This window comes from Vulpes lagopus, chromosome 3, assembly GCF_018345385.1.
Source record: "Vulpes lagopus strain Blue_001 chromosome 3, ASM1834538v1, whole genome shotgun sequence".
NCBI lineage: Eukaryota > Metazoa > Chordata > Mammalia > Carnivora > Canidae > Vulpes > Vulpes lagopus.
Window position 1 is genome coordinate 73,474,804 of NC_054826.1, and position 26,643 is coordinate 73,501,446.

A 26,643-nucleotide genomic window follows, 5' to 3' on the forward strand; every position below is an offset into this window, starting at 1 on the left:
ATACACCCACATTTTTACTCTGATCCTTCACTCTTGTGTCATGAATGTTAGGTGCAGCTGGTACTGGACAAAGACAGGCTAGAAGAACACATGAACTAGCAAATACTTTTGAGTCTTTTTCCATAATTTCCCAACCCTGAAAAACCAATCTAAATAACTGTTTGAACTGGGTTGGGTAGGATTTTCTCTCAGTATATGTCATTCTAGCCTCCATGTATATAAAAGCATAAAATATTTTATTAACTGGTCACACACTTGTTAAACTAAAAACAAGCATATGAAATTTTCATTTCTTAGGTAAAATTATAAAGGAGTAAGTTTAACATTTTGAGCAAAAGTGAAGATCTCTTAACCCTAATATTGTAAGAAGTAAAGAAACAGGAAATACTTTTTAGTAGCATCTTACAGTAAAAAATTTATCATTATCAAGTGATTGCAACTTAGTACTTCTGGATCATGTAGAACTGAGACCTTTTAAACATGAATGATCCTCGTGTGTTTGTGTGTGTGTGTGTGTCTGTGTCTGTGTGTTTTCCTCTAGTGTGAGATTTAGTCTATAAAATATATTTTTAATCTAAAAATTTATAATGGAAATTTTTAATTTCACAGCAGCATGTTTTTGGTGTGATATATCATTGCTTTTGCATTATCATCTTGAGATGTAAAATTTTCTCTTTGTTTAAACCAAAAAGGGATTGATTATATTTTCCCAGTATCTCAACAAAATGTAACTCTACAAAGTAAGTTCTGAGAGAATGTCAGTGTCATAGTGTAGAAACAGTCCTTAAGCATGTAATTAGAGAGTTTTAAATATCAGCAAAGAGATCAATGTCACCAAATATTCTATATGAGAAGGCAGCCTATTTTGTTGCATTTCCACACTTCCCAAGTTTAATAGTCCAACAGTGAAATGGAGTACAAGTGGGCTTTGAAAATACAATCTTCTGTCTATTCTAAGTAAATTGTTACATTGAAAAAGTTTGTTATTTTTGACAACAAAAATTGGCACATGAACTTGGTATTTCTGTTTCTGACATGTACTTTAGGAATAACAAATTCTGATTTTTGTATTAGCAATATATATATGTTTTTTGGTTTTAGAATGACTGGAAATCTGATGAACTAGGTATTCTGTACATTTATAACTTAAAGGCAGTGATTTCAAGTTCTAAATTTGGTAAAATAAATAATAAATTTTTGGAAATTACTATTTTGATGCTGATTGATTTTCTACATCATATGGAAAAATCCATATAATCATGTTACTTATTTGTCTGAAAATTTCTCGTAAGATGCACTTAGAAAAAGTTGCATTTCATAAATATACATTAAAGTCCTACCATGATACTGTGTTTAGCTTTTTCTAGTTACTAACGTCTGATATATATATATATATATATTTTGTTAAATAGAATTCTCCCAGTCCTTGGTTACATCAACCTACCCCTGTGACCTCAGCAGATGGTATTGGATTACTTAGTCACATTCCTGTCAGACCTTCCAGTGCAGAGCCTCATCGGTCTCTTAAAATTACAGCACATTCCAGTCCACCATTGACAAAAAGTTTAATAGATCACCATAAAGAGTAAGTTCACTAATGCTTAAAACTTACAGATACCTTGTCTTCTCTAGTTTTTCTTTTTAGACAAGTTAATAAACATCTTAAAAGTAGACTTTGAATAAGCACTATTCTTTCCATTTTGATATATCTTCTAATTTACTCGAGTATTAAAATAAATGCAAAGTCATGTTTTACTTTCATAATATTGCATAGATGCTATCTTCATATCATGCAAGAAAAAGCTGTTACAGAAACTTTTATGTGTATTTTCTTCACAGAGAATTGGAGAGGAAAGCTTTTATAGAACCATTACGTTCTGTTGCATCCACATCAGCAAAAAATGACCTGGATCTAAATAGATCACAGACTGGAAAAGATGGTCTATTGCATAGACATTTTGTGGATCCTGTATTGAATCAATTACAGAGACAACCCCAGGAGACTGGAGAGAGATTACACAAATATAAGGAGGAACATCGTCGAATCCTTCAAGAAAGTATTGATGTTGCTCCCTTTACAACTAAAATCAAGGGGCTTGAGGGTGAGAGGGACAATTATTCCAAAGTAGCATTGTCATCTTCTAGCCCTAAAAGCCATGTCATCATCAAACAAGACAAAGACATAGAATGCTCAGTATCAGATCTTTATAAAATGAAGCACTCTGTGCCTCAGAGTTTGCCCCAAAGTAACTATTTCACTACATTGTCTAATAGTGTGGTCAACGAACCACCAAGGTCATATCCATCCAAAGAGGTTTCAAATATTTACACTGAAAAACAGAGTAATACTGTTGCTGCAGCAGCTAATCCTCAAACTCTGACTTCATTTATATCGTCTCTTTCAAAGCCTCCACCTTTAATTAAACACCAACCAGAAAGTGAAGGTTTAGCAGGAAAGATTCCAGAACATCTTCCCCATCAGATTGCTTCTCACTCAGTAACAACCTTCAGAAATGATTGTAGGAGTCCTACCCATTTGACAGTTTCTTCTACAAATGCACTCCGGAGCATGCCTGCTTTACATAGAGCACCAGTATTTCATCCACCAATCCATCACAGCTTGGAAAGAAAGGAAGGCAACTATAGTAGTCTTTCCCCTCCAACTCTAACCCCAGTGATGCCTGTAAATGCTGGTGGGAAAGTTCAAGAATCACAAAAGCCTCCAACTCTAATTCCAGAGCCAAAAGACTCTCAGGCAAATTTTAAGAGTTCTTCTGAACAGAGTTTGTCAGAAATGTGGAAATCTAATAATAACCTCAGCAAAGAAAAAGCTGAATGGCATGTGGAGAAAAGCAGTGGAAAGTCACAGGCTGCTATGGCATCTGTCATTGTACGTCCACCATCTAGTACAAAACTTGAGAGCGTGCCAGCAATGCAGTTAGCTTCCAAAGATCGAGTTAGTGAAAGATCTTCAACTGGGGCAAATCAAACAGATTGCCTCAAACCAGCAGAAGCTGGAGAGACTGGAAGAATCATTCTGCCAAGTGTGAATTCAGATAGTGCTCACATAAAATCTGAAAAAAGTGTCCAGGCTGTCTCACAGGGCAGTGTTCCCAGTTCAGTCATGTCTGCTGTAAATACAGTGTGTAATACCAAAACGGATGTATTCACATCTGCTGCCACTACCACTAGTGTTTCCAGCTGGGGTGGTTCAGAAATAATTTACTCTTTATCAAATACCATTTTGGCCTCTAAATCCTTAGAATGTACCTCTTCAAAAAGCGTCAGTCATTCAGTGGCTCAAATGCAAGAATGCAGGGTCAGCACCACAGCTCCAGTTACACCAGCCAGTAGTCAGACAGGAAGTGCTGTTCAGCCCAGCCCTGGGTTCTCAGGCACAACTGATTTTATCCATTTAAAAAAGCACAAGGCAGCATTGGCTGCAGCTCAGTATAAAAGTAGTAATGTCAGTGAGACTGAGCCTAATGCTGTGAAAAATCAGACATCTTCAACCTCCCTTCTCTTGGATAGCACTGTAGTCTGTAATACAATAAACAAAGCAAACTCTGTAGGAAATGGGCAAGCATCCCAGACAACTCAACCTAACTACCATACTAAGCTGAAAAAGGCCTGGCTTACTAGACACTCAGAGGAAGATAAAAATACTAATAAAATGGAAAATTCAGGGAATTCTGTAGCAGAAATTATTAAGCCATGTTCTGTCAATTTAATAGCCTCAACATCTAATGATATACAAAATAGTGTAGATAGTAAGATTATAGTTGATAAATATGTAAAAGATGATAAAGTCAGTAGGAGAAAAGCCAAAAGGACTTATGAATCTGGCTCTGAAAGTGGAGACTCAGATGAAAGTGAAAGCAAGTCAGAGCAAAGGACTAAGAGGCAACCTAAGCCAACTTACAAAAAGAAGCAGAATGATTTGCAGAAGAGAAAAGGTGAAGTAGAAGAAGATTTAAAACCCAATGGGGTTCTCAGCAGGAGTGCCAAAGAAAAAAGTAAATTGAAATTACAGAGCAACAGTAATAGTGGTAAGTAAGTTGATTACTTTTTTTTTCTATCAGGTAAAATGGGCTGTACTTAAAATAATGGTGTCTTTCTCAAAAGATTAGTGAGCTCAAAAGATGCATCTAGCCCTAGCATATAATGTATGTGCTCACTGACCTCATTTCTGCATTTCCCAGGTAAACTATAAAAGCAAATAAGACCTCTCTTCCCATTTCTAAGAGACTTGTAGAAATAATGTCTTACCTACACTCATACTGACAAAAACCCAATATGTTACTTACCAGTTACTCAGATTTTGACCATTTCTAAGAACTGTCGAAATGCAGTTAAAGCTATCATACCAAAAGAGGATTTCTTTTTTTTATATATAATAAATTTATTTTTCATTGGTGTTCACTTTGCCAACATACAGAATAACACCCAGTGCTCATCCCCTCAGGTGCCCCCCTCAGTGCCCGTCACCCATTCACCCCATCCCCCCGCCCTCCTCCCCTTTCACCACCCCTAGTTCGTTTCCCAGAGTTAGGAGTCTCTATGTTCTGTCTCCCTTTCTGATATTTCCCACACATTTCAAAAGAGGATTTCTAATAATAAGGTATTCACCTTTACCATGATATAGTTGTAAAAGAAATTCTATTCACATATATACTTCCTTTAAGTCACATTTTTAGATGAAAGTTGCTTCGATTAGTGTGGATGTGAGTGGCCTATTTCTTATCCTTCTCTCATCTGGTAACAAAATGAAAGCTTATTGAAATTACCTTCTATTTAATTAATATTGTTACTCAGGACATTCTTAACAATGGGTAAAGGTTAAAAGCAGGAGATTGTGGTTTTGTGTGCTCATTTCTATACTCAAGGATTTTCATAAGTAAAAGTTTCAAAACTAGTAATATTTACATTTCATTTGTTACTTGCCAATGGTATTTACTATAAAGTGTTTGTGTTTTTACTCTAGAAATCGTTTTTCTCAGTTTGCTTATTTATTTCCACGTATGTTGTATAATGCAGAAAGCACTTAATAGTTTCACTATATCTGTGTATTCATGCACACACAATATATGAAATATCTGACAATGTGGACATTCAAGAAGTACTTTCACAAGCATTTGGATGCTTGAAGGCTCTTATTTGGGCCTTTTCACTGAATGAGGTTTTTTTATGTGCCTGTGTAGAAACCAGAGGCAAAGTGAAGGAGAGAAAAACAGGAGGATGGGTTCATAGAAAAGGACAGCCAGAAAGTGAAAGACCTAGGAAAACAAGCTCAGCTAGAGACAGAGGCTGACAGACTGAAATGCAAATATAGTCAGAAGAAAGAGGGAGATTGACATCAGGAGGATACAGGATACATGCCATTTATTTGAGTATTGGATATTGTACAGTGTTGTTTTTTTCTTTCTCATATGTTCCACTTCCCCAGTAAATTCTTAAGAGGCTTAGTGTGGTCAATAATTGTTTCTTTTCTGTTTCACATATTTCTTTTGGTGTTGAGTATACATATAGTTGAGTTAAATTTATAGAAAACAGATAGGGGATCCCTGGGTGGCTCAGCAGTTTAGCACCTGCCTTCGGCCCACTGTGTAATTCTGGAGTCCTGGGATCGAGTCCCACATCGGGCTCCCTGCGTGGAGCCTGCTTCTCCCTCTGCCTGTGTCTCTGTTTCTCTCTCTGTGTGTCTCTCATGAATAAATAAAATCTTAAAAAAAGAGAGAGAGAGAGAGAGAGATAGGAATTTTCCAGATTTTAACACTTAGGAAGCTCTTGTGAAGTTAAATTTGTAAAATGAACTCTTAACAAAGTACATATTCTATTTCGTTTTGAGACTGAATGTACATGTTCCCAAGTAAGAGTTCAAAGACAAAGAGACTGGAATCATCACTTTCCTCTAATTCATAATACCTAGTCAAACCTTAGTAACTGACAGTTAACCCCAGAGAGAGGGTATTCTAAGTCCCATCTACTCAAGTCCAAAATAATAAAAAGTGACTATTAATTGCTATCTGTTAATTATGGGCACAGTTGTCTAGCCTTTGTTCGCGCTATCTAGAAAAGTTCTCTAAATTGAGAGTTCATGAATCTGACTTCCAAACTTGAGTGGATTATCTATCTGCCTTGAGGATTAAATACGTTTATCTTTTTAATGGTCATTGGAGTTGTCATCACTCATAGTCAAAAGGAGTGAACTAAGTCTGTATTTAGAGAATATAATGTGATTACATTCACTGCTATCCATGTATTAATTATACACAATTAATGCCTGTAAAGAAACTTGTGTTTCTTAATACATTCTAAAGCCAGGTACAGGGACACCTGGTTGAGCATCTGCCTTTGGCTCAGGGCGTGATCCTAGGATCCAGGATCCAGTCCCACATCGGGCTCCCTGTGGGAGCCTGCTTCTCCCTCTGCCTATGTCTCTGCCTTTCTCTGTGTGTCTCTCATGAATAAATAAATAAATCTTTAAAAAAAATAAAGCCAGGTACAGTAGATTTTATCTATTTTGGAATGTCTTCATATCTGCTGCCTTTTCATAATGATAATTAAAAGTTAGCTGTTTTTCCATGACTAATTTCTTACATTATTTTATAAACTGAAATTGCCCATCAAATTTAAATGTAAGTCCTGTGATAAAACCAGTGGCTTTACTATAATCAGTTAATTTCTGTATCTCAAAAAATATTTTTACAGGTGATGGCATATCAGAGATTAAAGGGTATAGTACGTATTTGTTTCCTGTTTTCTTCCTCCCTAATTTTCTGTTGGTTAGAGCAGCTGTTTGAGGATTTGCTAATAAATTGAGAGCTAAGATTGAAAATATTCTAATGGTAAAAGGAGAGTACTAGGTATTTTTTTGTTGACTGAATATCTTATTCTCAAAGTTTTAGATTTTAGATATTGCCAATAAATTAGACATATATAATTGAAAGATATTTTGTTGTACAAATTCTATTATAGTAATATCCATAAAAGGTGTTAAGTACCATTGTGTATAGCCTTATTTATTTATTTATTTATTTATTTATTTATTTATTTATTTATTTTTTGTATAGCCTAATTTAGAAGCAAAAATTAAAATATCAAAAACTGTCTATATGACCTGGGCCTTCATGTCTTTGTAATTCATTCATGCATTTAAATCTAAAAACAGCTCTAAGTGTCTGTTTTGTGTCACAGAATTGAGATTTGCTTTGCAATATCTGTTTCTTTATTATAATACTGTTTAAATGGTTCACAGTGGTATGGTTATCCATAATCTTTAAATTGTTCCATTACCTAGAATGTAAAAGCATATTGGTTGGTAGTTGTTTTCTAGTCAAAATAGAAATAGATTGAACTTTAGTTTATTCTAAATTTAATAAATAAAAAAATAAATAAATGGTTGGACGTGTGCCAAGATAAAATTTATGAGCACTATGCCATTTTTGTTGTTCATTCTGACTTTTAAAAGCTCTGAGTTTTTTATACTTTCCATAGTGGAATTCTGTCTTATATGCAGCGGAGGAGATAACAAACCCTTTGTACAAGGCTTCTGGAAACTGTTTATTCCCTAAGTGGTTTGTGTGCATGTCATATGTCTTTTTTTAGTGGATTAAGCCAAATAGCTTGCCCTAAGTCAGAAATAGAAGAGGAGGGAACATGTCATTTTTGTAAAGAACCCAGGCAGCAGTTCTAAAAGTGCTTAATAACTGGAAGCAGATTTTAAATGGGCCATCCCGGAGTTTATACACAATTCTTCCTATGTTGAGATATGTTATCTTGGTGTCATTGTGCTGCTTTCAGTATCAGCACAGTACCACTATAAGTGATAGTGGGAGCTCAAGAGGTCTGCTACATGTTTCTGCAAGAAGTATATAGTCTCAGGAGAATGGCTGTACTGCCTCTTTTCCACATCTGAGTGATTAGAAAACACAGGAAATATCTTTTAACGTGACAGAAATAGCAAACTATGTACATCTCATACCTGACATACAGACATATTGTAAGTATACATTTAAGAGTTTGATATTTCTTTGTCCCAACATAGGTTGTTTTTAAATAAACATGCTTTTAATTTTTTAATCTGCTCTGTAGATGTGTGATTGATTACTTGAGCCCATGACAATAATTAAGTTCAAGTTAATAAGTATGATGGAGCAATGACATGTAGAGTATAAGTAAATAATTTCTCTTCGTCAAATATTAGTCATTTGAGGGATTGTTTTTTCTTTAGATTTCTCTGGTGCTTTTCTTTCTACCATCAAAAAGTGAATTTAATACTGGCTTTTTAATTTTCTTTAAACCCTTTTATTTTCTAAAACATACTGGGGCAGCCCCGGTGGCGCAACGGTTTGGCACTGCCCACAGCCTGGGGTGTGATCCTGGAGACCTGGGATCGAGTCCCACGTTGGGCTCCCTGCGTGGAGCCTGCTGTGTCTCTGCCTCTCTCTGTGTGTGTCTATGAATAAATAAATAAAATCTTTAAAAAAAAAAAACATACTGAGTGTTCCATCAGTATGTTGAATTAAATGGAGGGCATCCTACTAAGGGAGAGATACTAAGAGAAAGAGCTTAGTCCCTCTTCTCTCAAATATTGGTGTTACAGAACTACTATTTAACTTGTCATAATGAGCCACACTTACTGTGGAGAGTCAGGTTAAATATTTCAAAACTATACAAGTATGTTTGATTAACCTGTAGTTTCTAAAAGTATTAACTTTTGGTCTTCAGGTTCTTCCTGTGGATCTTGAAAGAACTTTCTCCTACATAAACCAAATTCCTGTGTAAAAGGGCTGTATTTGTAGCAATATATAAAGATTCAGTCAGCAAAAGATTTACTCAGCTCTACATTTCCAGTGTACTGACATAAGATTATAGAAATGCTGTTGTGGACTTTCTGTTATTAATGAGGACCTATGTCTTTGTCTTTACTTCTCTTTTATAATCTTAATATATTGTGACAATTGTGTACTTGTCTTGAATTTTATTGCAAGAAGTTTATGTACTTTTTTAAAATGTTGTAATCTTGCTAATAATTTCTTACTGGTTTTACAGCTGGCATCCCTCGTTCAGTATTAAAAGATTGGCGTAAAGTCAAGAAGCTGAAGCAAACTGGGGAATCCTTTTTACAGGATGACTCCTGCTGTGAGATAGGGCCTAATTTGCAAAAGTGCCGGGAGTGTAGACTTATTCGGAGTAAAAAAGGAGAAGAACCAGCTCATTCACCAGTGTTCTGTAGATTTTACTACTTTAGACGGTAAGTGAAAATATGTAATTGGGGGAAAAATATGTTTACTGGATATTGGAAATTATACTCTCATTCTGAGGGTCCTTCGTAGAGGTGGGAATGAGTCCTTTGAACTTCCCTGTTTCTGAAACATAAAGAATATTAAACTTTTTTGTGGTAAATTTCATAATCATATTGTTACTTGTATTCAAATGGCCTTTCTCTTCTGAGAGAATTCATCCTTATTCAGAAAATGTTATTTTTCTTCTAGAAAATAATAGGAAACAGTAGTTTGTTTGATTTAAGGAATTTTTAAAAGTTTATATACTTTGACCAAAGTAGTGTTGTATTTATATCTGTGTGTTAGCTAGCAATACAAGTAGTCTATAAATCAGGGTAAAGAATCTAGGCATTAAACTAAAGTCATTGCTTTACATTGAACTACTCATATTTTTGTTAAATATGGAGCTATAAAAATATAAGTTATGAGAAAAAGAATGTCAGTAGCATGTCATATTTTACAGGTTTTGTAGTAAGTATAAAAACAACTTGTAGTTGTTATTATCCTACATACTACTCTTAATAATAATATTACTAGATAATTCTTCAATACCAAAAGCATATATGGACTTATAAGAGTTCAACAAAATGAATAGCTGGGTGATCCAGCCAGTAGAGACCAACAGTTAATGTCTCAGATTGTAGAATCAGTTATTCCTGAGTTTTAGCTCATTCTCTTGGTTCCTGTATGACTTTGTTAACTATAGTAGGGTTACAGCTAAGCCTGTCTCCTTGCATAATGCTGATAATAGTGGTACATACCGCAAAGATTTCATGATTAAATGACAGAGTATACAAAGTCCTTCGTTTAATACCAAGCACATATGAATGGTGTATAAATGTTAACTTGTTATTTTCCTAATCATCACCATCATCTTCCTAAGAAGTTAGGAGACCCTTTGCTCTGGCAAATATACCTCTGCTGGTGGCCCAATAGAAACCCCAAGAAATGCATTGGTAGGAACAAGAACAGGTTCTATTTCATATTTTTACTTCATGGTCTTTCTAGCCAACAATCTCCAAAGGACAGACAAATTTAAAGAATAGTTGTAAAAGGTAATACACCTGGAATTGCAGAAAAGCTGAAAAAAAAAACATCAAAATGAAAGTTGGTTGCGGTGTCCGTCAGTTAAGTGTCAGACTCTTGATTTCAGCTCAGTAATGATCTTGGATGGTGAGATGGAGTCCCATGTCAGTCCTTGCTGGGTGTGGAGTCTGCTTAAGAGTCTATCTCTCCCTCTGCTCCCCCCCTTTTGAAGAAAAAGGAAGGAAATATATATTCAGGTAGAGATAATAACACAAAGCTGAAATAAGATGTTGGATTATAACAAAGGGAGAAATCTGGTTAAAAAAGAAGGAAAGGTTTAGATAATAAAAATATGAGATAAGGAGGTAGTAAAAGGAACATTCTTGGTGTTGTCCATTTGAAAAATAGAGAATGAATTATAATGAACTGCCAATATTCCCTGATTGAGAGTAAAAAGAGTAAGTACTATAATAACTGAAGAATAACCACTAACCAGGGGAAGAGTGGCAGTTTTGCTTTCTATTTACCTTTAACTTTTCTGAATTTAGTAGTTACATGAATTGGATGTTAGAAGCTAAGAGGAACTAAGCATACATAATGGGGTTCCTAATAAACTTTTGGGAGTTTCATCCTTGTTCCTCTAAATCATAAATAAAGTGTTGTTTTGTTTTGTTTTGTTTTGTTTTAAGATTTTATTTATTCATGAGAGACACAGGGAGAGAGAGAGGCAGAGACACAGGCAGAGGGAGAAGCAGGCTCCATGCAGGAAGCCCAACGTGGGACTCGGTCCCTGGTCTCCAGTATCAGGCCCGGGGCTAAAGGTGGCGCTAAACTGCTGAGCCACCACCAGGGCTGCCCTAAAGTGTTGTTTAAATTAATGAAACTGGACTTGGCATTTTTTTAATCCAGTAAATATCTTAAAGTGATTTAAGGAATTTTCTTTTCCATTGATTGATTGATTGATTGAGGGAAAGGAGTTCGGAGGAAGAGGCAGAGAAAGAGAGAGAATCTTAAACAGACTCTACTCCCAGCATAGAGCCCAATGTGGGGCTTGAGCTCATGACCCTGAGATCGTCACCTGAGCTGAAATCAAGAGTCAGATGTCCAACTGACTGAGCCATCCACACACCTCCATTTAGGGCATTCTCAAGGTTCCTGATTTAAGTTATATATAAAATAACAACATTACTCTAGGCAGCATTTGGCCCACATTTTAATTCTTGTCCTTGTCAGACACTTGGATATAGTTTTCATTTGATTAAATTAACAATGTAGTTAAAAGTGATAGAAAGAAATCTTATTTCTTGAAATAACCTAAAAGTGGTGCTGCTTATCATTGCCATTTGTGTAACACTATGGGAGTCATTTAAGTTTGTTAAATTTAATTAATAATTAAAATGTATGTGTGTGTGTGTGTGTGTGTGAAAGACCTACCCTATTTTCTTATTTTTTAACATAAATATAATTTGTATGTTTATAATATAAAAATTATAACTTTATAAAACTGGACTTCTGGCTAGGTATCTAATCCTCTTATGTTTTAAAATTTCAGATTGTCATTTAGTAAAAATGGAGTGGTCAGAATAGATGGTTTCTCTTCTCCTGACCAGTATGATGATGAAGCCATGAGCTTATGGACACATGAAAATTATGAAGATGATGAACTAGATGTAGAAACTTCAAAATACATCTTGGATATCATAGGTGATAAATTCTGTCAGTTAGTAACGTCTGAAAAAACAGCTTTGTCCTGGGTGAAAAAGGATGGTAAGGAAGTTAAATACTTAGAACATACAACTGTACAAATTTCATTTTAAGAATTTCTCTTTCAAAAAAGAAAAGAATTTCTCTTTCAAGGATATTTAATGGGCTACGTTCCTAATTTTACCTAGTTTCATTGATATTTTATTTTGATGGCACTGTTTTAAATGTGCTTACATATACTTAAGGTAACATATTTTCCAACTGAGGTTATAATGAATGTGGATTAACAATTCATGAAATCACAATAGCATTATGCTGTTTCTGCCATCATGACATATAGTTAGCATGAAAAGGATATTTCAGATACGAAATGGAGAAATAACAGCATTTGCCAGAGAAAGATACCGTCTATGCCAATTTAAGTTTTTAATGTACTGTGGTTCATCACAACCTTCAGTTAGATTTATATTTGAATCCCAGCTTTACTCCTTTTAACTGTATGGCTATAAAATGGGAATAACTGTCTCACATCTTTGTTTAGAAAGTAAATTATATCTACATATGTAAAGCATCTAACACGAATTCTCTAAATCTTAGCTTCTTATCCTCCCTTTCTCTTAAATCAATGATTTGTCTCTCAAGGGATGTTTAACAATGACTGGAGACATTTTTGGTTGCATAATTATTGCATAAGTTGCATAAGTTGGTTGCATAAGTTGGAGGTGGCTGATAGTGTACTAGCATCTAATGGGTGGAGGTCACAGATGCCACTAAGCATTCTATTCTACATTGCAGCAAATAGTCCCTCACAACAGAGAATTATTCAATCAAAAATCTTCAAAGTACTAAAGTTGAAAAAATTCCATTAGATGTAAAACTTCTGAAAAGAATTACTAATTCAAGAAATCTGTTGATCTTTAGTTAATATATCCTTTAAAGTCTTGGTTTGCCTTTAAATTTTTGTTCTTGTGTATTTCAGCAAAAATTGTGTGGAAAAGAACATGTTTGCCTTTAAATTTTTATTTTTCTCTATTTCAGCCAAAATTGCCTGGAAGAGAGCAGTGAGAGGAGTCCGGGAAATGTGTGATGCATGTGAAGCAACATTGTTTAACATTCATTGGGTCTGCCAAAAATGTGGATTTGTGGTCTGCTTAGATTGTTACAAGGCAAAGGAAAGAAAGAGTTCTAGAGGTTGGTTTATAACTGTGTAAATTGAAATTTTTATAATGTTCCTTTTCTATAGGATCAGTCATCTGGAAAATTATGTGTGTGTGAGGTTTTCTTTCCCTACTTTCCTTTATTTTGAATATATTACATTAAAGAAGTTTTATGAAGTTTATTAATGGCCAGATTTTCTAGAATAAAAACTGCATCTACATCTTTTTATCCTCTAGTAAGATCCACCCTCTCATTTCAAGCAGGTAGTTGTGCAAAGATTTATTTATTTTAGAGAGAGAGTGAGTGAGGTGGGCGTAGGGATAGAGGGAGAGAGAGAATCCTGAAGCAGACTCCCTACTGAGCACGGAGTATGACATGGGGCTCAATCCCATGACCCTGAAATCATGATCTGAGCCGAAATCAAGAGTCAGAGACACTTAACTAAGCCACCCAGGGTCACCCTCAAGCAGGTATTTTTTTTTATTGTAGCCCAATTTAGGATAGGTTTTGCTTCTTTCAGATTCCAGTGTGTAGGAACCTGAAGTCCATTCTAGAACCTATGAATTACATGGTCATGCACGTGAGCCACAATTGAATACTTGTATGAACTGATTTTTCTAAATAATTAGTCCATAAAGTTTTTTTTTTTCAAATTTTAATTTAAATTCTAGTTAGTTAACATACAGTTAATGGTCTAGCCAAATATTCGTTTCAGGAGTAGAATTCAGTGGTTCATTACTTAGTACAACCAGTGCTCATCACAAGTGCCTTCTTATTACTCACCGCCCATTGCCCTCTGTGAACCCTCGGTTTGTTCTCTGTCCTTAAAACCATAAAGTTCAAATCAAAGTGTTCAAGAATATGCTTCCCCCAGTGTCATTTATCTCTTGGTTCTTAGAGAATAATGAAGAAGTCCTTATTACATATGAAATTAGTCTCTGAAGCTATTATTTTCTAATTTCTAGGTAAAATGGCACAAAAATAGGTGATCTGTGAAATAATATAAAATTTAAAAAGGAAGTAACTAAGTTCACCTTTTCTCATACCAAAAGTATTTTTAGAGAACATTTACACAAGGCAAATTTGGAAATAGATACCTAATACTAGTAACATGAGATTTTTGAGTAATCTGTTTGGGATAAAGTTTTCATGAAAGGAGAGGATTCAAGTTGTGGAAGTACTAGAAGTAAAATCATATTTAGTGATAGAAACGGTTTAATGTCTAAAAATGATGAATGCTATTTTCATATCCAGGTATCTTTTTCAGAATAGTATATCAGATAGATAAACCATGAGTTAGCCATCAGTATCTTTTCCACTGATAAATTTACAAAAACTTTTTCCTAGATACCCAGCACTTAACCGAAAAGACCTCTGGAGCTGGGGACACATTTCCAAACATCACAGCTGGGTGTTTTCTGTGATAATGCAAAAATGTGAATGCATTCTAGGAGCACCTGGGTGGTGCAGTCAGTTAAGCGTCAGACTCTTGGTTTTGGCTCAGGTCATAACCTCATAGGTAGTGAGATAGAGCTTCCTGTTGGGCTCGGTGCTCCACAGAGTGGAACTTCATCTCCCTCAGCCCCTCCTGTGTATTTGGGCACATGCTCACTCACTGTGTATCTCTCTCTCTCTCTCTGTAAAATAAATCTTTTTTTTAAAAAAAGGAATGCATGTTAGGCATTTACTATCTTCAAAATTATAAAAATATATTTGGATATTTTCCACTAATACAGTTAGCTACACTGTTAAAAAACCTCATCACATGCATTTTCTATTATTCCTGGCTCCATATTAGTTTTGTTTTCCTTTTACCTAATTAAAAAATTAATGTTTTGTATTTTCCTATGTTGTATGCATATATATAAGTATGTAGTATTTTTTTAATAAGATAGGATATGTATAATCCTAAATAGTTGTCTTCTGTGGACGCCTGGGTGGCTCAGCAGTTGAGTGCCTGCCTTTGGCGCAGGGCATGATCCTGAACTCCCAGGATCAAGTCCCACAAATCGGGCTCCCTGCATGGAGCCTACCTCTCTGTGTGTGTGTGTCTGTCATGAATAAATAAATAAAAATCCTAAGTAAGTAAGTAAGTAAGTAAATAAATAAATAAATAAATAAATAAATATGTTGCTATTGATATTCATAGTACTATTAATTTTGAAAGTATTGTCACTGTATCTTTTTTTTAATATAACCTATATGCCTTATATTCTGTTATCTATTTAGCTATGTCATTGTTAAATATTGTAATAAACTCATTGAATAGTATATAGTTTTATATATCTAAAATATAAGCAGTTAGAAAACATTTACAGGTTACTGTGTAGGCTCTGGAGGGGAAAGTTGGAATTTTTTTCTTTTAAAAGATTTTAAAGATTCCTTTGAGAGAGAGAGGGCATGTGTGCATTCACAAGGGGGAGGGGCAGAGGCAGCAGAAGAAGCAGACTCCCCACTGAGCAGAGAGCCCATTGTGGGGCTCTATCTGGGATCATGACCTTAGCAAAAGATAACTGCTTGACCTACTGAGCCACCCAGGTGCCCCTCATTGGAAAGCTTTTAAAGAAAACCAATTTTGGACATTTTATTTATTTATTTATTTATTTATTTATTTATTTATTTATTTATTTATTTTTAGGTATTTTATTTATTTTTGAGAGACACAGAGAGAGAGGCAGAGACATAGGCAGAGGAAGAAGCAGGCTCCCTCCAGGGAGCCTGATGCAGAACTCAATCCCATGACCCCAACCACCGATCCACCCAGGCACCCCAGTTTTAGACATTTTAGACTAGATTTGAATTTTTAGTCTGAAACTTTTAATGAAACAGTCGTAGTTTTTTGTGTGTGCTGAATATAATGAGCTTTCTAATATTTATTGAAACTGTTATAACCACACCAATATGTAGCTGTGTCATTAAATTTATAGAAAAAAATTTCCTTGAGATCAAGGTAATTGAATATTTTTCCTGTGTATGATATGCCTTAATATGTTTACAACTCCAGATATGGAGCCTTTTTTGAAGGCAGTAATAACAGTTAAATATTTTATATAAAATAGCAGTTTTTTGACATCTTATGGCAGTTCCTCTACATGTCTCTGAAGTATAAGAGGAAAATAGTAGTAGCCTCAAATTGTGTCAGTCTAATGTACTAAGATCAGACAACAGCCCTGTTGGACACAGAAAATAGTGAAGAGATAAAAGGAAATTAGCAACAGAGAAGCTAAAATCAAGTAAGGAAGATAGAGGTAACAAATATATTAGTGACAGTAATAGTAATTTTAGAAGAGGCTAACATAAATCAATTTTGTATCTTATTTTTATAAAATTCTCAGTGATAGAACTGTCTTATTGTTTTAAAAACTGAACATTTGAAGCCTACCACTGATATTTTATATAGTTGTTAGCTCTTTATATACAAACCTCCAATTTTACAATTATAAAATCATGACCTATAAAAGTGTACATTGTAATCATACAGATAAAGAACTGTATGCTTGGATGAAGTGTGTGAAAGGACAACCGCATGATCACAAACATTTAATGCCTACTCAAATTATACCCGGTTCTGGTAAGTATAAATGTATTTACTTAGTAGTGTAACAGCTCTTTTTTGCTTTACATTATTTAGGAGTATGTAGGAATATAATACAATGGAAAGGTAAGGTTTATCTAATCCTGAGTTGTTTTTGTTCAATTCTTAGAATTCTCTATGGAATAAAGCTAGCAAGGCAAGCCCAGCCCCAATGATGAAGAAAGCGGGAGGAACCATTTTAGAGGGGGAAAACTAGAGTGTAATGAAAAAGTTTATTAGTTTTTTTTTTTTAAGATTTTATTTATTTATTTGTAAGTGAGCGCAAGTGGCAGGGAAGGGCAGAGGGAGAGGGCAAAGCAGACTCCCCACTGATCAGGGAACCTGATGCAGGTCTCAATACTAGGACTCAGATCATGACCTGAGCTGAAGGCAGACGCTTAACTGACTGAGCCACCCAGGTGCCCCATAAGAAAGCTTATTAGATTTATGATAAAAAATCATTCTCCCCTTTTTGAGGATACTGAATTTTTAATAAAAGAGAGAAAAGAATTAGAGAACATGAATTTGGCTGAATGACCAAACCTGAAATAGATGGAAGTGATGAAAAAAATGGGAGGAAAAGTGAAGAAAGGACACAAGAAAAATAGGAAAAATGTTTTATGATCTTAACAACTGGGGCAATCCTTTTATTAACCACTCTTATATTCTGTAGTTTTGACAGATCTTCTAGATGTGATGCATACCCTTAGAGAAAAATATGGTATTAAATCCCATTGTCATTGCACTAACAAACAAAATATACAAGTTGGAAATTTTCCTGCAGTGAATGGTGTATCTCAAGTGAGTACAACTAATTATTGAAATGAAATGCATGGTTAATTAATTAGCTTTGATATTTGAGCTACAACATAGGACTTGTGTTTTGTAAATTATGTTTTCTATGTTACTCTGAATAGTTGAAAAGGTAATATTTAAAAAGTTTAATTCTTCTACCCTTACAGGTTTTACAGAATGTTCTTAATCACAGTAATAAAATTTCTCTGTGCATGCCTGAGTCTCAGCAGCAAAATAACCCTCAGAATTCTGAGAGTAATGGCAATAGCAGCCCTGGGAGTGACATAAGCACAGACAGCAAGTTAACTCCTCCAGAATCCCAGTCACCACTGCACTGGTTAGCAGATCTTGCAGAGCAAAAGTCCAGAGAGGAAAAAAAAGGTACATATAATTACGTATATAATAGAAAACTATAATATAACCAACAATGCACATTAATGTATAATATTCACTTAGAACAATTTACATTTGTCATTTGCTTGCATTATGTATTGCTTAGATTCAGCAAAACATTTGTTTTCTGTTGTTAGGAACTCACCTTCCTATGATTGTATCAAAATTAGTTACAGAATCATTTGTGGATGAGCATATCATTAAAACCACCAGGGCAGTAGTTTTGTAACTTAAACTATACTTTCTCCCTGTCTTAGCTATAGCATTTTTCATTTGTGACAGGTGCAAACTCAGCTACATGTCTAAGATATTGAGGAAGGCCTTTTCATATTCAAACTGTTTGACTCCATTTTGAAGGATCTAACCCATCCTCTGGTGTGTGTTCAGGTGAATAAATCACTAGTGCTACACTTTTTACCTCTCACTATCAAATGTTAGGGTCCCAGTTTTTTCAGTACTTGAGCAGCATGCTTAATTTTATTTGAATTTTGTAAATGTTGTATTTCAGAAAACAAAGAATTTGCCCTTGAAAAGCAAATTAAAGAAGAGAGAGAACAAGACAACCCTGATTCTCCAAATAGCAGAACATCACCTCCTGCATCCCAGAATAATGAACAGGGTTCAACTTTACGAGATTTGCTGACCACAACTGCTGGCAAGCTACGTGTGGGTTCTACAGATGCTGGCATTGCCTTTGCCCCAGTGTATTCAATGGGAACCCCAGTGAGTAAGATGCCAGATTTTTGGTTTTCAAATGGACCTTAAATTTGGATGATTTGGGGATTTGGCTGTGAACTACACAATAAATAGATGCAAATGAAATAAAATACACTTACTACTAGGCATGCTCCCAGTTGCATTATAAATCTCTTAGCTTAAAAGCTGGAGATTTTGGGTTTTTTCTAGGTTAAAAAGGTTGGGGGAGGGGCTTTTTATAGCAGAAGAGCCCTAAGATATTCCTTCAGAATTTGAAAACCCTGTATCTAGTAGGGGAAATAAACCACATGGATGTTATTAATATGTTTTGTTTTGTTTTGTTTTGTTTTTTACTTAAAACACTTGGTAATCAGTTTTTATCTTAGTTATGCACCATAAGAAAATAAAAAGCAATAATTGCATAGATAGGCACAAATTTTTACTGATCTTTAAAAGTATATGGGAGATTCCAACCATCTAACTTTACTCTGCCCCAGTCCTAAAGTAATATAAAAGGCCACACTTAGTTTCTTGCAGACCTGATAGTTTCTCACATGGAAGACCACCAAACTTCTGGTTTCTATCTTTTAGGAACAACATAGGGACTCTAGATCCATATCCACTGACATGATTACATTTTCTTGAAGGTAGTTAAAATGTTTGCGTTGGTTGTTTGCTATATTAGTAGTAAACCAAAGTGAAAGTTTGGTATACATTTCCTCTCAAAATACAACTTTTTCCCTTATAGAGTGGCAAAAGTGGAAGGACTATGCCAAATATTCTTGATGACATAATTGCTTCAGTTGTTGAAAACAAAATTCCACCAAATAAAGCCTCTAAGATAAATGTAAAACCAGAGCTTAAAGAAGAGCCTAAAGAGAGCAGAAAATCATCCATGGAGGAAAACAAAAAATTGTACAGTGACATACCACATTCTTGGATCTGTGAGCAGCATATTCTGTGGCTTAAGGATTATAAAAATATTAATAATTGGAAGCTTTTCAAAGAGTGTTGGAAACATGGACAAGTGAGTATTTTAAGCTGATTAACTGAAACAAACTGGTTGTATAAGTTCACGCATTTGGAAGTAAGATATCAAAAACAAAAACTAGAATTACTGTTTCTGAATTCTTATTTTTTGGTCAGACATGAATAGGGAAGCATTGATTGACGTTACATTGTTTAGCTGTCAGTCAACAGACTTTTAATAAAGCTGTGTATTAACAAAATTTGGTACTTCCTTTTTTTTATTTGTTGTTTAGTCCAGTTAACAGATCCATATCTTCTAATAAATGTTAATACTAGAAGCATTTGCCTTGCCTTTAATGTTCATTCAGAGAACATGTATTTATACATCAGTTCATCAGATCCTGAATGACATTGGTTAATTCTGTTAAAATGAAAATGATTTTCTCTTTGACCAAAGTTTTGATAGAATGATATGCATTTCACATGGCAGTTTGTCGCATTAATGCAGAAATTGTGAACAAAATTAAGAATTTGCATGGCTTAGCATTATGTTTTTTTTCTTGCTTTCTGGAAAACATCATTTGCAATTTTATTTTTATTCATTGAACAGATAGTTTTTGAGCACGTAATAAAATCTAGTCTTTATACTAGCTATTTAGAATATAAAAATGAAAAAAAGAATATAAAAATGAGTAAGTTATATAAAAATCAGTAAGATAGTAAACTATTTTATATTTTAGTACCATGATTCTTAATCTTTTTAGATTGGTTCACTAATCCTTTTCAAAATGTGAAGAAATCTTGCTCCCTTTCTCCCCAGAAAAAAATCATACCCTTTTATTGCACATACACAATATCTAGCCTTTTTTTGTTTTCTGGTTGGCTTTGCTTGAAGCACTGATGCCACTGGTGGTTCATAATTTAGACCACTTGATTTGGTGTGTGCTTCAACAGTCAAATATATATATATATATTTTAAAGGTTTTATTTATTTATTCATGACAGAGAGAGAGGCAGAGACAGAGGCAGAAGGAGAAACAGGCTCCATGCAGGGAGCCCGATGCGGGACTCGATCCCAGGTTGCCAGGGTCACACCCCGGGCTATTTATCTATCTATCTATCTATCTATCTATCTATCTATCTATCTATCTATCTATCTTAATAACATTTATTTATTCATGAGAGACACAGAGAGAGAGAGGCAGAGACACAGGCAGAGGGAGATACAGGCTCCATGCAGGGAGCCTGACATGGGACTCGATCCCAGGTCTCTAGGATCATGCCCTAGGCCGAAGGCAGCGCTAAACCTCTGAGACACCGGGGCTGTCCCACATAAATATTTTAATAAGTACATTAAATATCCTAAGAACTTTGTTAACGTGCTATAAAAACCCACAAGAGAGAATGACCCGGCTTGAGTACTAATTCATAAAAGCTAGTCTGAATTGATGCCTCAAGGGTTAAGTAAAATTTTTCTAGATGTGAACAAGAGGTTGGAAATAAACAAAACCATCATGTGCTTGGGATACTGCTAAGTAGTTTTGTTTGCCTGGAACATAGATAAAAGAATTCTATAGGATAATATCGAGGAAATGGTAGTTAGGGTTATGCTTATGAAGGGCCTTTTGGTAATTTTATCCTGTAGATGATAGTTTAAATTGAGGAGTCAAAGTAATAAGATTGGTATTTTAAAATAACTGACAGCAAAGCAGATTGGAAACTGAATTAAAAGAAGATAAGGCTAGGGGCAAGGAATCAAAATAGGAAGATTTCCAGTTTTTCAGAAAGATGATGATGTTAGCATAAGAATTCTGCTTGAAAATATTCTAATGTACTAGATAACTTGCCTCTTTTTTTTTTTTTTTTTTTTACCAGTATGATTATCATTAGAAAGATTGGCATAGGGCTGGATAGGAATATTATTGGATAGCCATACTAAAGGCTGAGAATTAATATCTGAATTGCCAACAATAGTTAATTATCTAATAGTTGAATCTATTTTTAATAGTGGAATATTCTATTATTAGCCCGTTGAAGAGAAGTTTAATGGAGTGGTCCTCCAAGTAAAGTAGTTAACCAGAATTAAGGCTATTTTTGTTGTTTATCTTTAATTTTGAGATATTTTTTGTGATAAGAACCCTAGCTAGAGGTTATTCTGCTCTTTGGTTCCCAAAATAAAATCATCTTAATGAAGTTTAAGATAACTTAATAAATGTTGTATTTTACAAGATACTCAAGTCACAACTTTCTATGTTCTCTATATCCCAGACTTTTGCTTCTTATTGTAATAAAAGAATTTTAAAAACTGAAAACCTTGAGGATAGCATATCAGAGCATTGTAGAGGTTTTTTTACATCAGCATTGGAGTTTTAGAAGCTTTAAATCTTCAGTTGTTTTTGGGTTAGGTAGCCTTGAGGGAATTCAAATTCATATGATTTCAAAGGAAAGGTTTACTTTCAGGGAATTAGCCATTAAGCTTGAAACTTAATATTTTGCCTGGTTTAATATTTTTATTTATCATAATTCTTGTGGAGGTAAAGAACATGTGTATGTGTTTCAAGTAATACAAATTATGTTTTAAGCAAAAGGACTGTATTATTTTATTATAATTTTATTATATATATTATACAGATATATGAGTAGGTTATGTTCTATCATCAAAAATAAGTATATAAATAAAGCAGCCAAAAATCCATATTTATCCTGCCTAGAACTGAAGTCTTAGGACTTCATTCCTGAAAATTTACTACATGGTAATTTTATTTATTTATTTATTTATTTATTTATTTATTTATTTATTTATTTATTTTACATGTTAATTTTAATTTAAAAGAATGGCAATGTATTCTACATGGCATTTTCTCATTACCTGTTCTCTTTGCCAGCATATTAGAACTATTTGCAATAGTTCCTTTTATTTTCACAGTTTGTCAGTAATCCTAAAACCTAACATGTTATCTGTTTGTTGTATGTGCGTTATAAAATTGAATTTTGTAAGTGTCCATATACCTTTTAACTTACTTATCGATCTATCTATTTATTTATAAGCCTGCAGTGGTTTCTGGTGTGCATAAGAAAATGAACATTAGCTTGTGGAAGGCGGAATCAATTAGTCTTGATTTTGGAGACCACCAAGCTGATCTCCTGAACTGCAAAGACAGCATAATTTCAAATGCCAATGTTAAGGAATTCTGGGATGGTTTTGAAGAAGTTTCAAGTATGTTGTTTTTTTGTTTGTTTTACTGTTTTCTGAAACATAATCCCCCCCCCATTACAAATTACAAATATGACTTAACTTAAAAGATTTTTAATCTTTGAAACTTCTATATTCTTTGGCTTTTAATAAAGAAGAGACAGATACTTGGGAACAAGAGATTGGGTCTTTTTCCTTGGTTCCAACCCCTAATTTCCTTTGACCATAAATAAATAATTAATTTATATTGTGTTTCCCTATTATATAGGGGGTATTTTTGGCAACACTGTAAACCTTTGAGAATTACATAAGTTATGTAAAACACTTAGAAAATTAAAAGTAAAAATGTAAGACTAACTTCAATAACACCTGTAAACAGACTTGTAAAGAATATTTTTGCAATATTACAGATACCTAAATACATAAGGAACAGGAGTCCTAATACTGTATAAGTACATAAGAAGTTAAACTCAGTAAGCAAGCATTCATTAAATACCTACTGTATGACAATCAAGTCATTCATTTTACATCTCTTCCTTCCTCTCCAAACATTAACAAAAATTAAAAGGCAGAGATTACCTTTTAATAATAAACTGCATTCTTTATAGAACGACAAAAAACAAAAAGTGGAGAAACAGTTGTTTTAAAATTGAAAGATTGCCCTTCAGGAGAAGACTTCAAGACTATGATGCCAGCAAGGTATATATTTTAAAACTTGTTATTGTAACTGTTGGGTTTTTAAATTGAGCTGAGAGTATCCCCAGAAGAAACATAAGGAACTCTACATATTTGACCTTCAGGCATTTTCTTTGCCAATTAAAAATAAATTAAGAACAAAACCCAATCTCTGTAGTCTCAGCCGGATAAAGTCTTTATGTTGGGATTTAAAAGAAAGAATGCTAATATCAAAGGACATGGAGTCCTGTTTGGGATCTCCCTTCTCTTGGTGTTTTTAATTTTCTGTGATTAGAGAAACAGAATTGCAGTTTTAGTCAATCATTTCTTGCCCTTGTGTTAGGCATTCATTTAAACTTAATGAAGTCAAGGCAAGTGTTGCTTGTCAGAAACCTCATGGAAAGGTTGTATTATGTTTTGAGCAACCTGAAAATTGTGTATATGAAAGCATGTAAGAATGTAAATCTGTACTCAAAAAAAGTCAATGTTGTTATTCTTCAGATATGAAGATCTTTTAAAAAGTCTGCCATTGCCAGAATATTGTAATCCAGAAGGAAAATTTAACTTGGCCTCTCATTTGCCAGGATTTTTTGTACGCCCTGATCTAGGACCCAGATTGTGCAGTGCCTATGGTAGGTATATATTTGCATTTTCATGAACTTGGAATTATATGAAATTTTAACTTCTGTCCAACAATAAATTGTCTAATGATATTTAGGTTCTACTAAATCTGTGTTTTAGTAATCCATTGAAATCTTTTATTCCTATCAAACAGTATATTAGAAATTAATAGCCAATATAGTTAAGTACTTGCTAATTCCTTGCAAAATATTTACATTTTCTATTAATTTGATTTTTATGAAAATTTATTGGATTGTGGCTCTTGAGGAGGTTTTTGGAACAAGTAAACCTAAAGCTCAAATTACATTTAACAAATTTTCCTCATAGAGCTGATTTTAGGGGGAATATCTAAGATATTCAGTCCAATAAAATTTTGTTTTTTACATAGGTGTAGCTGCTGCTAAAGATCATGACATAGGAACAACAAATCTCCATGTTGAAGTTTCTGATGTTGTAAATATTCTAGTCTATGTTGGCATAGCAAAGGGAAATGGCATTCTCTCAAAAGCAGGTAAAGAAACTTGAAAAATAGTGGTCTTTGAAATGAAATTGAATAAACACACACACACACACACACACACACACACACACACACACATGAAGATTTATTATCCAGAGTGTCAAGCCTCTGAGTAAATAGCAAGGATTGCAAAAAGAATTGCAGTGGATATAGGGGTATTCTAATCTTTATTACTTTAAGAGTGCTAGATTTACCTTTTTTCAATATAATAGGAATTTAAATTTTAAGAATGAATATATTTATTTGTTCCTTTTCTATCTTTTAATGTTCCATTTGTGAAAATATACTCTTAGGCTTACTTTTTATTATAAACACTTTATTAGAGAATAGAAACTGGGTCCTGGGGTTCTGAAGATGATTAAGATTTGGTTTTTGCCTCAAGCATTCTTCATTTTTTTCCCATCTATCAGAGAGAGAAGGGATATTTTCTCCTAAATAGATATAACCTTTCTATTCAGTGTATATAGGTCTTAGATTTCATCCTCTGGATTTCTTTCTAAAACCTTGTTCCATCTGCTAACCCCTTCTGTATGTAAATAGATGTTTAAACCTTTCCTCTCCACTGGCTTATCTTCTTCAGGATAGGAGTGCACTCTAGACTGTTCTTCTTTCTCAGAAGAAAACCTTCAAATCTAGTCTTCCTAGCCACCATCCTATAGCTCCTGTCTTTGTAAGACAATTCTTTGCTGTCTTTGTCAACTCTTAGTCACATTTAAAAAGCAGGTTAGCCAAAAAAAAAAAAAAAAAAAAAGGTTGGCCTTATACCTGCTGCCTCACTGAAATTACTATTGCTGCAGCCCTCCCTAATACTCACAATTGAATAAGTGGTTTCAGTGGTTTCTTTCTGGTCTTCTTAATGCTTGCCCCTCTAAAATAAATGGCACTGTTAATCACAATCACTGCCTGTTCTTCAAATACTGCCCTTGGCTTCTGCGATACTACTCCCCTAGTTCTTATTGACTAACCTTATGGAATCCCAAGGCTTTTCTAGAGTCAGAGAATTTTTTTTTTGACATTTTCTAGTTTATGTGTACTTCATGTGAAATTCTATGCATGACCCAACCACCATATTCCTCACCAGTTCTTTATCTAAAGCCAAGAATGCATCTAAAGCTTAATGATTTGGTGCTGAAGACATGGGGGTTCCTATAGTATTAACAGTATTTGACAGCTTCTGTAAAACACAACCTAAATTCCCCCAAAACTAGAAACTCATTTTTATGTTTCTCAGCTTCCTAAATTGACACTTGATTATAATTGATAAACTCTTTGCCTCCCCTACTCCCAAGAATTTGAGAGTTAGGCACACTTAGGTTTTAGTCCCAGCTCTAAAATAAAAATGTGTGACTTATGGTTCAAATTGCTTATTTTTTCAAAGCCTGTGATGACACAGAGTTAATTATCTCTTTTGTACCTCATTGTACTTGTTCAACCCCTATAGCATGTATTCTACAATACAGAAATTATACTTGTTTTTCTCCTCTATTAGTCTTTCATGTCCTTAAAGCCTGAGACTTCATTATCAATTTTCAGTTCTGCTCACCTCCCATCTCTGGTTTGTAATGTAGAATTTGGTCTTTTGAGAAAACATTCATCATTTTAATCCATGGCTGTCTTTATCTAAATATGTTTGCATTTCTTTATAGATAATCATAAAAGAAAGTGTTTTAGGGTTAATGCTTAAAACACCTAAAGAAATACTGACCTACTTAAAGCATGTGCTTTTTCCTCCACCTATAATCGCTCTCATACCTCCTTGTCTCCCTGGCAAATACCTTCAGAGTGTAGCTCATATTGTCTTCTCCCTCTAGAGGTCTAAACTTTCTCTTCCCCATTAATCCCCTGTCTTTTTTTTTTTTTATTTTAATTTTTTATTAATTTGAGAGAGAGACCATGAGTAATGGGGAGCGGCATAGGGAGAGGGAGAAGCAAACTCCCCATTGAGCAGGGAGCTGATGTGGGGCTCAATCCCAGGACCCTGAGACCATGACCTGAGCTGAAGGCAAACACTTAAACCGAGTCACTCAGGTGT

General features: G+C 34.3%; 1 protein-coding gene across 6 annotated transcripts in view; it reads left to right on the top strand.

The window, feature by feature from the left end:
- Nucleotides 1-26,643, top strand: part of JMJD1C (jumonji domain containing 1C) — a 325,530-nt gene that overhangs the window by 285,749 nt on the left and 13,138 nt on the right. For all 6 annotated transcript variants that reach the window (XM_041746944.1, XM_041746940.1, XM_041746942.1 and 3 more), the window contains 14 exons: nucleotides 1,413-1,585; nucleotides 1,840-4,049; nucleotides 9,055-9,256; nucleotides 11,866-12,080; nucleotides 13,056-13,208; nucleotides 16,657-16,746; nucleotides 17,423-17,550; nucleotides 17,712-17,925; nucleotides 18,446-18,660; nucleotides 19,382-19,660; nucleotides 22,651-22,819; nucleotides 23,404-23,494; nucleotides 23,972-24,102; nucleotides 24,480-24,602. In XM_041746944.1, the coding sequence (XP_041602878.1) occupies nucleotides 1,413-1,585; nucleotides 1,840-4,049; nucleotides 9,055-9,256; nucleotides 11,866-12,080; nucleotides 13,056-13,208; nucleotides 16,657-16,746; nucleotides 17,423-17,550; nucleotides 17,712-17,925; nucleotides 18,446-18,660; nucleotides 19,382-19,660; nucleotides 22,651-22,819; nucleotides 23,404-23,494; nucleotides 23,972-24,102; nucleotides 24,480-24,602 (4,393 nt within the window). The remainder of the gene's footprint in view (nucleotides 1-1,412; nucleotides 1,586-1,839; nucleotides 4,050-9,054; nucleotides 9,257-11,865; nucleotides 12,081-13,055; nucleotides 13,209-16,656; nucleotides 16,747-17,422; nucleotides 17,551-17,711; nucleotides 17,926-18,445; nucleotides 18,661-19,381; nucleotides 19,661-22,650; nucleotides 22,820-23,403; nucleotides 23,495-23,971; nucleotides 24,103-24,479; nucleotides 24,603-26,643) is intronic.